Source organism: Oncorhynchus gorbuscha, linkage group LG16 (assembly GCF_021184085.1).
Source record: "Oncorhynchus gorbuscha isolate QuinsamMale2020 ecotype Even-year linkage group LG16, OgorEven_v1.0, whole genome shotgun sequence".
In the NCBI taxonomy this organism is placed as follows: domain Eukaryota; kingdom Metazoa; phylum Chordata; class Actinopteri; order Salmoniformes; family Salmonidae; genus Oncorhynchus; species Oncorhynchus gorbuscha.
In genome coordinates, this window is record NC_060188.1 from 26,186,992 (window position 1) to 26,195,691 (window position 8,700).

At 44.0% G+C, this 8,700-nt stretch overlaps 1 protein-coding gene across 1 annotated transcript; it reads left to right on the forward strand.

Moving 5' to 3' along the window:
* si:dkey-208k4.2 (P43 5S RNA-binding protein-like) lies at window positions 1-3,651 on the forward strand. Its single transcript, XM_046306889.1, has 9 exons — window positions 1-362; window positions 614-714; window positions 807-903; window positions 1,041-1,129; window positions 1,290-1,363; window positions 1,525-1,605; window positions 2,013-2,242; window positions 2,693-2,746; window positions 3,129-3,651. The coding sequence occupies exons 1-9, from the start codon at window positions 231-233 to the stop codon at window positions 3,426-3,428; spliced, it is 1,158 nt and encodes a 385-aa protein (XP_046162845.1). The 5' UTR covers window positions 1-230; the 3' UTR covers window positions 3,429-3,651.
* The last annotated feature ends 5,049 nt before the right edge of the window (window positions 3,652-8,700 follow it).

Here is an 8,700-nt window from a genome sequence, read left to right on the forward strand (position 1 = left end):
AATGCACCTAAGGCATTGTGCGATCTGACATGTCTGCAACCAGTCAGCCTGGAACACGGCCATTCACTGCAAATACTGACACCCGAATTAAGCAATTAATTCGGCACAGGTGCAACCTGGGTCAATTAACCTTAGTGCACTCTCCGCGGCTACAAGAGTAGTTGGCGCGGGGTGCAGTTTCATCTTGATTGACAGTGTGCAACCGAATAGACGACTGTTTTCAGTAGACAATGAACGGGGTAGCCCACAAACAGGACTCGGATCCTCGACAACAGCTTTTCAACTGCAACCATGCTGATTGTGGGGCGACGTTCCAACGGGAGTGGCGTTTGAAAGAGCACGAGACCGTGCACACGGGAGCGGTAAATATTTTATGGGGACATGGCTGATATTTGAGTCATACTCGAGTTCAACTATGGTTCATGTGGATGTAACCTTATCCCCGGGTTAATAAATTTCGTGTGAAAAAATGTGCAGAAGTGCGTAGGCTTCTGCCATAAATGTGGCGAAATAGTTCGAATGGCAAAGTTTACTTCTGAAGTTTGAGCCTTTTATGATTAGTTAAAGATAGTTTACGCTATCATTTATAACCCTACTGGTTCTTGTTTTTTAGCAACCTTTTCAATGCAACGTGGCTGATTGTGGCCGTCGTTTCTCACGGAAATCTCACCTGAGCCGCCACGCACTTGGCCACACCGGGGTGAAACAATTCAGGTCGGTTAATTTCAGTTTACATTTAATTTCCTACCCATGGGTTAGGCTTTGAAAAACTTCACGTACACTAGTATATTTTTTTCACCCAACAGATGTACCTTTGAGGGTTGCACAGAGGCTTTCTTCACCGCGGACAAGTTGAAGAGACACGTCCATTATGCCCACGGAGAAAAGGATAAGTACTTTAAGGTTAGTCCACCAGATGTCGCCGAATAACCACGTTACTATGAAATGGGTTCTTGCAATTAATTTATAGGGAACCATTTCCCTTACCGTATAAACGGGCTGAATGTCATTTTTACTTGCTTAATTGTCCCCATGTGCAGTGCAATTTTCCAAATTGCTTATTGACATTCAAGAAACGGAGGGTGTATAAATTACATTTGAAGGAGCATGGAATATCTTCTAATTTCAAGTAAGTCACAATCTTGTAATGGTCCTGTAGGCCTTACAGCCTTTGAATACTGCATAAGGCCTAAACTGATGCACAAGCTGATGCATACTCTCTATTTAAAATGCAAGTGAATGCATGTCTCGGATTAATGGTTGAATTATTCTGTCCCTGGTTTTCTCAGATGTTCGAAGAGAGGATGTGGAGTCACGTTTGACACCAATGTCGCTCGCAAAGCCCACGAGAAGAAACATGCAGGTTTGTCCCTTTGCAAGTTTGTCAGTCTTCTATTGCTGTACGTTTCTTGCGTAAATCCCCCCCAAAAATGAGCAGTCATTTTGTATCAATCCTATCAAAGGGATGGTAGCAGTTGTCATGTCACTTAACTTAACACTGCCCATGTCTCTCCCACTCTGCAGGGTACCTCTGCACACAGCCTGAATGCAATCATTTTGAACAAACCTGGGGGAAAATGCACAAACACATGGCTAAACACCCAGGTATGCACCCCACCACCAAACCCCCTTCATTGGAGCTGTTACTGAAGGATTATGAAAATAATAACTTACTGTGTCAGGCCAACCTGCCTTCACACTCTCTGAAAACTATTGTCGGATGTAATTGTTCACATTTAGTATTCTGTTTTTCCTCATCTTCTACCACTTCTGTATATGTCCTGCCTTGTATCCTGCTAGTTGTAGTGTGACAGTGTTTGAGAAACTGCTTATGATGCGTTAGCTGATTAGTAATTTAAGGGGAAGCTTATTTTATTGGTAACCTTCAGTGTCAAACATTCATACCGTTTACTATGCCACCAGCTGCCTGCTCATGCCATCTGTTTTGGCTAATGGACAACTTGTTGGGCAGGAATCGAGTAGTGACATTTGCCTCTCTCCTGTCCCTGCAGCCACATTCACCTGTAAGCTGTGCCAGAAGGTGTTTAAGCATGTGGACTCTCTGCGTAGACACAAGCGAACCCACGCCCTGCGGAAGCCTGTCCTGCTGTGCCCCAGCAGTGGCTGCAAGGCCTACTTCTCCACTACCTTCAACCTGCAGCACCACATCCGCAAGGCCCACCTGCAGCTCCTCAAGTACCATTGCTGCTTCCCCGATTGCCCCAGAACCTTTGCCATGCGGGTATGTACTGTAGCCCTTATGGGCAGTCAGAGTAAGACTGGGGGGGGGGGGGGGGGGGGTGCTAAACCGCCTCTCCTCTTCAGCCTGCTCTTTCTGACGTCCATTAGTCAGCTGTCTAAACTATGAACACACATCCATAACTGTCGTGTCTTCTACACGGTGGTATGTGCAGTTTGGTTTTAATCACTGCATGCAAAGCAGCCTCATGAATTTCTTTCACTGAATGTCTAGTCAAGTAACTACTAGTGGCTTATTTTCCATTGCCTCCCCATGGACAGAATTGAATTTGAATCCCAAGATAAACATTTGTCCATGTGGTGGACAGAGATGTTTGCCATTGTGGCGCTGGTACAGTATAAATGTTTAGAATAGATTGATGTTCATACTTTGCTGCTGTCATACTGTTTGTATGCCATTGTTGTCGTGACACATCACTGTTCAATCTCACAGGAGAGCCTAAGCAGACACCTGGCTCACCATGACCCAGATGCCAACCCTGAGAAGGTAAGCATGGCTTTAGTCAGTCTATCCCCTGTGGGCTTGAGCCAACAGTGGGTCTACTGTGGTGGCTTTGGCCAGGTGACCATTGATCTGTATGTGGCCCTGAACCATGTCTTTGAACCATTTGAGAGCAGCATCCTTTAGATGTCTGGCAGAATCTATAGCAGCTTTGGGCATAGTGGGGCTCGAGGGAAGGGGTGGTTACTCACACAATGTCGCTCTTGTTTAGCTCTGAAGCCCCTACAGGAACTGAATTCCTAATATAGGCTTCCTGTCTACTGGGCAGTTGGGAGTTAATGACTCTTCTGAACAGTTGTAGTGGTGAATTGTTCCCCTAGACCATTTTATACCTCTAATTTCTGTCCCATCGTGTTTTTCTCTCTAGAAGAAGCGCAAGCGGCCCAAGAAGGCCTGGCAGAAACGTCTGGAAGGCCACCAGCTGCCCCTGGTGGAGGACGACCTGCGGCGCCTCTTTGCCTTGCGCATGAGGGTGTCACGACGGGCCAAGGTTGAGGTTAACCTCTCAGGCCTCTTCAACGAGCGCAAGATCCCCCACTTTGTCGACTCGGAGGTCAACCTGCGTGACCTCTTCAGCATCAAGCCCCCTCACTCCTCCTGCCCTACAGAGCGAGTCCCTGTGGAGGTCACCCACCCAGAGGTCACTGATCAAAGGTTGAACTTGTAGCCTGAAAGTGTCATAGTACCATTATGAGGTAAAGTTGTAAATGCTAGTAAAGTACCATTGCTCTTTTTAGTTGATCTAAACTGAGGTTTTGAATGATTTAAACTATTATTTTTATAGTGCATATAAAGCAACTGGTCTTTTTGTTTTCCTGTATAAAAGCACTTGTGTTTTGTTTGTCCTATGCATGATCAAAGCTGACCCAATAAAATAAAAAAATTCAGCCAAGTCATTGTTTGTCTAAATGTTTAGGTCTGGGGAAGATGGGACTGTGCCACCTAATTTCTCTCCAACTAAATCAGTAATGACCTATCAGGGTGGTCAATTACCCTGCATCAGTCCTTAGTGTAAACCACAAGTTGGGTCGTGTGTCTCAGGGAGGTAAAGACTTGCAGTTCAATGATGCAAAAGAATGCAACCTGAACCGGTCAAGCAAAGTTGTGGAACAGAAGGCGTTTTGTGCGGTGTCAGTTTACTAGTGCCATAACAGGTGTGCAGGTAGACTTGCATTGAAGTGAACTTTCCTTTCCAACACCCATTAATTTGAACAACAAATCAGACTTATGAGTAACGAGTCCCCCACCATTGATTCATCAAAGCGCAGGGCTCTGCTCGGGCACAATGTCCAATTCACTAGGTAACTCTTTAATCCGAACACCCGGTAGAGGGGGAGAGCTGAACTACCGGCAGTATAAAATCGTCAGCTTTACAATTGTGCCTATTGAAAGACTGCAGAATAATTGAACTGCGAAGTCTGACCAGTGACATTGATTGAAGGAAGAGATGGTATCAGATATCTCTATCTGCCACTTAAACTGAATTGCTGTGTAATATGGCTAGCTTTCGAGTGTTCGTTCCATCAGAACCTCGTCACTTCAGGTGACTGGTAATGGCATTTCTGCTCGATTGCTTCCTACAGAGCGCTCTCCCCGTCATGATTAAAGCGCAGCACATTTCCAGCTGAACTTGTCCAATAAAGTTATTCTGAACAAAAATATAAATTCAACAATTTCAAAGATTTTCCTGGGTTAGTTTTATGGAAATCAGTAATTTAATTAACTTCATTGGGCCCTTGTCTGTGGATTTCCCAGAACCCCACCGCCACCATAAACTACCTTATTTCTATTGCAGAATCTGTAACTCTTCAGCTTCACCTCAACAGTTTGAACCACTTACCCTGGCAACTCACCAGTTGTTTAAAATGGACTGAGTGCAGGAAGACAAACTTGTAATCATTCACATTAGGTAATGTGTACTCTATACAGAATGAATGGCTTGTACGGAGATCCTCTCACACACTGGCGTACCATCATATTCCAAGGTGTCTAGTTGTCCAAGGCCTGTGTTGTGGCTGTAATACGGCTGGGTCCAGTGACATTTCAAAGCCTTTGCTAAGCCCCCTTCCAGCCTACTGTTGGAGCTCTATTGGAGTCATTACTTTTGATGTGTTTTTCTACTGCTGTTGTGCTCATTCTCCAGGGCTCCTCCTGCTGCCTCAGGCCATGTCAGCTCGTAATCCTTCACATAAACCTGGCCTATATGTCTGCTGCTCTGCTGGCTAGCGACCCACGCTCTCTCTCTCCACTGTGTTTATGTGGTGGTAGTGTACAAGCGTTTATAATTACTTTGCTTTTGGTGCTTTGTGTGAAATGTGTTCTTACAACAGATTAGTCCATTAGAGAATGTCTTTGTTGCCTTGGTGTCCAAAGCGTAATTGAAATATAAATGATTCGCCAGTGTTCAGGGTGATACAGGGTTAATTATAAATTGTTTGAGGTCTTTCAAAACAATGTGCTGCTTTGATCGATTTATTTTAATGAGACATCAGGGGTCTCTTAAGAATGTACAGTTGAAATTCAGCAGACTAGCTGTTTGGAAGATTGGCCCTGGCTGACTCCAAGGTAATAAAACATTTCAAATCCAGCATATATGCACAGACCACAGAACAGTTATTCCCAAAAAATATTTTTATATAGAATGCTGAATATATTTAAGCAATAAGGCCTGGGGGGGGGGTGGTATGATATATGGCCAGGGCTGTTCATAGGCACGACGTAACGCAGAGCCGTGGTATATTGGCCATATATCACAAACCCAGAGGTGCCTGACTGCTATTACAAACTTGTTACCAACATAATTAGAGAAGTAAAAAAAGAAATGTTTCGTCATACCTGCGGTATACAGTCTGATATACCATGGATGTCAGCCAATCAGCAGTCAAGGCTCAAACCACCCAGCTTATAAATATATATATATATAGTACCAGTCAAAACTTTAGATAAACCCTTGACTGAGTAGATGTTTATTTTTTTACTAGTGAAGACATCAAAACTATGAAATAACCCATATGGAATCACGTAGTTACCAAAAAAGTGTAAAACTAATCAAAGTATATTTTATATTTGAGATTCTTCAAAGTAGCCACCATTTTCCTTGATGACAGCTTTGCACACTCCTGGCATTCTCTCAACCAGATTCACCTGGAATGCTTTCAAACAATCTTGAAGGAGTTCCCACATATGCTGAGCACTTGTTGGCTGCTTTTCCAACTTGTTTGCCATAATAAGGACTTGGTCTTTTACCAAATAGGGCTATCATCTGTATACCCCCCTACATTGTCAAACACAACTGATTGGCTCAAATGCATTAGAAGTAAAATAAATCCCACAAATGTACTTTTAACAAGGCATGAAGCCGGTTGAGAGAATGCCAAGAGTGTGTAGAGCTGTTATCACGGCAAAAGGGTGGCTACTTTGAAGAATCTCAAATTTAATTTGAGACTGGCCAATAAAAGATGAAGATGTGCAAAAGAACACAGACACTGGACAGAGGAACTCTGCCTAGAAGGCCAGCATCCCGGAGTCACCTCTTCACTGTTGATGTTGAGACTGTTGTTTTGCGAGTACTATTTAATGAAGCTGCCAGTTGAGGACTTGTGAGGCCTCTGTTTCTCAAACTAGACACTCTAATGTACTTGTCCTCTTTCTCAGTTGTGCACCAGGGCCTCCCACTCCTCTTTCTATTATGGTTAGGGCCAGTGTGCGCTGTTCTGTGAAGGGAGTAGCACACAGCATTGTACGTGATCTTCAGTTTCTTGGCAATTTCTCTCATGGAATAGCCTTAATTTCTCAGAACAAGACTGACAAGTTTCAGAAGGAAGTTCTTTGTTTCTGGCCAGTTTGAGCATGTAATAGAACCCACAAATGCTGTGTATTTAGTCTAAAGAAGGCCAGTTTTATTGCCAGCTGTGCTAACATAATTGCAAAAGGGTTTTCTAATGATCAATTAGCCTTTAAAAAATACTAACTTGGAATAGCTAACACAATGTGCCATTCAAACACAGGAGTGATGGTTGCTGATAATGGGCCTCTGTACGCCTACAGTGAGGGAAAATGCTATTTGATCCCCTGCTGATTTTGTACGTTTTCCCACTGACAAAGAAATGATCAGTCTATAATTTTAATGGTAGGTTTATTTGAACAGTGAGAGATAGAATAACAACAAAAAAATCCAGAAAAACGCATTTCAAAAATGTTATAAATTGATTAGCATTTTAATGAGGGAAATAAGTATTTGACCCCCTCTCAATCAGAAAGATTTCTGTCTCCCATGTGTCTTTTATACAGGTAACGAGCTGAGATTAGGAGCACACTCTTAAAGGGAGGGCTCCTAATCTCAGTTTGTTACCTGGATAAAAGACACCTGTCCACAGAAGCAAGCAATCAATCAATCAATCAGATTCCAAACTCTCCACCCTGGCCAACAACAAACAGCTCTCCAAGGATGTCAGGGACAAGATTGTAGACCTATACAAGGCTGGAATGGGCTACAAGACCATCGCCAAGCAGCTTGGTGAGAAGTTGACAACAGTTGGTGTGATTATTCGCAAATAGAAGAAACACAAAAGAACTGTCAATCTCCCTCGGCCTGGGGCTCCATGCAAGATCTCACCTCGTGGAGTTGCAATGATCATGAGAACGGTGAGGAATCAGCCCAGAACTACACGGGAGGATCTTGTCAATGATTTAAGGCAGCTGGGACCATAGTCACCAAGAAAACAATTGGTAACACACTACGCCGTGAAGGACTGAAATCCTGCAGCGCCCGCAAGGTCCCCCTGCTCAAGAAAGCACATATACAGTGGGGCAAAAAAGAATTTAGTCAGCCACCAATTGTGCAAGTTCTCCCACTTAAAAAGATGGGAGAGGCCTGTAATCTTCATCATAGGTACACTTCAACTATGACAGACTAAATGAGAAAAAAAATACAGAAAATCACATTGTAGGATTTTTAATGAATTTATTTGCAAATTATGGTGGTAAATAAGTATTTGGTCAATAACAAAAGTTTATCTCAATACTTTGTTATATACCCTTTGTTGGCAATGACAGAGGTAAAACATTTTCTGTAAGTCTTCACAAGGTTTTCACACACTGTTGCTGGTATTTTGGCCTATTCCTCCATGCAGATCTCCTCTAGAGCAGTGATGTTTTGGGGCTGTTGCTGGGCAACACAGACTTTCAACTCCCTCCAAAGATTTTCTATGGGGTTGAGATCTGGAGACTGGCTAGGCCACTCCAGGACCTTGAAATGCTTCTTACGAAGCCACTCCTTCGTTGCCCGGGCGGTGTGTTTGGGATCATTGTCATGCTGAAAGACCCAGCCACGTTTCATCTTCAATGCCCTTGCTGATGGAAGGAGGTTTTCACTCAAAATCTCACAATACATGGCCCCATTAATTCTTTCCTTTACACGGATCAGTCGTCCTGGTCCCTTTGCAGAAAAACAACCCCAAAGCATGATGTTTCCAACCCCATGCTTCACAGTAGGTATGGTGTTCGTCAACAGATGACTTCGTCAACCATTTTGAAAAGAAGGTCGACGACATCCGATCCACGTTTGCTAAGTCAAACGACACTGCTGGTTCTGCTCACACTGCCCTACCCTGTGCTCTGACCTCTTTCTCCCCTCTCTCTCCAGATGAAATCTCGCGTCTTGTGACGGCCGGCCGCCCAACAACCTGCCCGCTCGACCCTATCCCCTCCTCTCTTCTCCAGACCATTTCCGGAGACCTTCTCCCTTACCTCACCTCGCTCATCAACTTATCCCTGACCGCTGGCTACGTCCCTTCCGTCTTCAAGAGAGCGAGAGTTGCACCCCTTCTGAAAAAACCTACACTCGATCCCTCCGATGTTAACAACTACAGACCAGTATCCCTTCTTTCTTTTCTCTCCAAAACTCTTGAACGTGCCGTCCTTGGTCAGCTCTCCCGCTA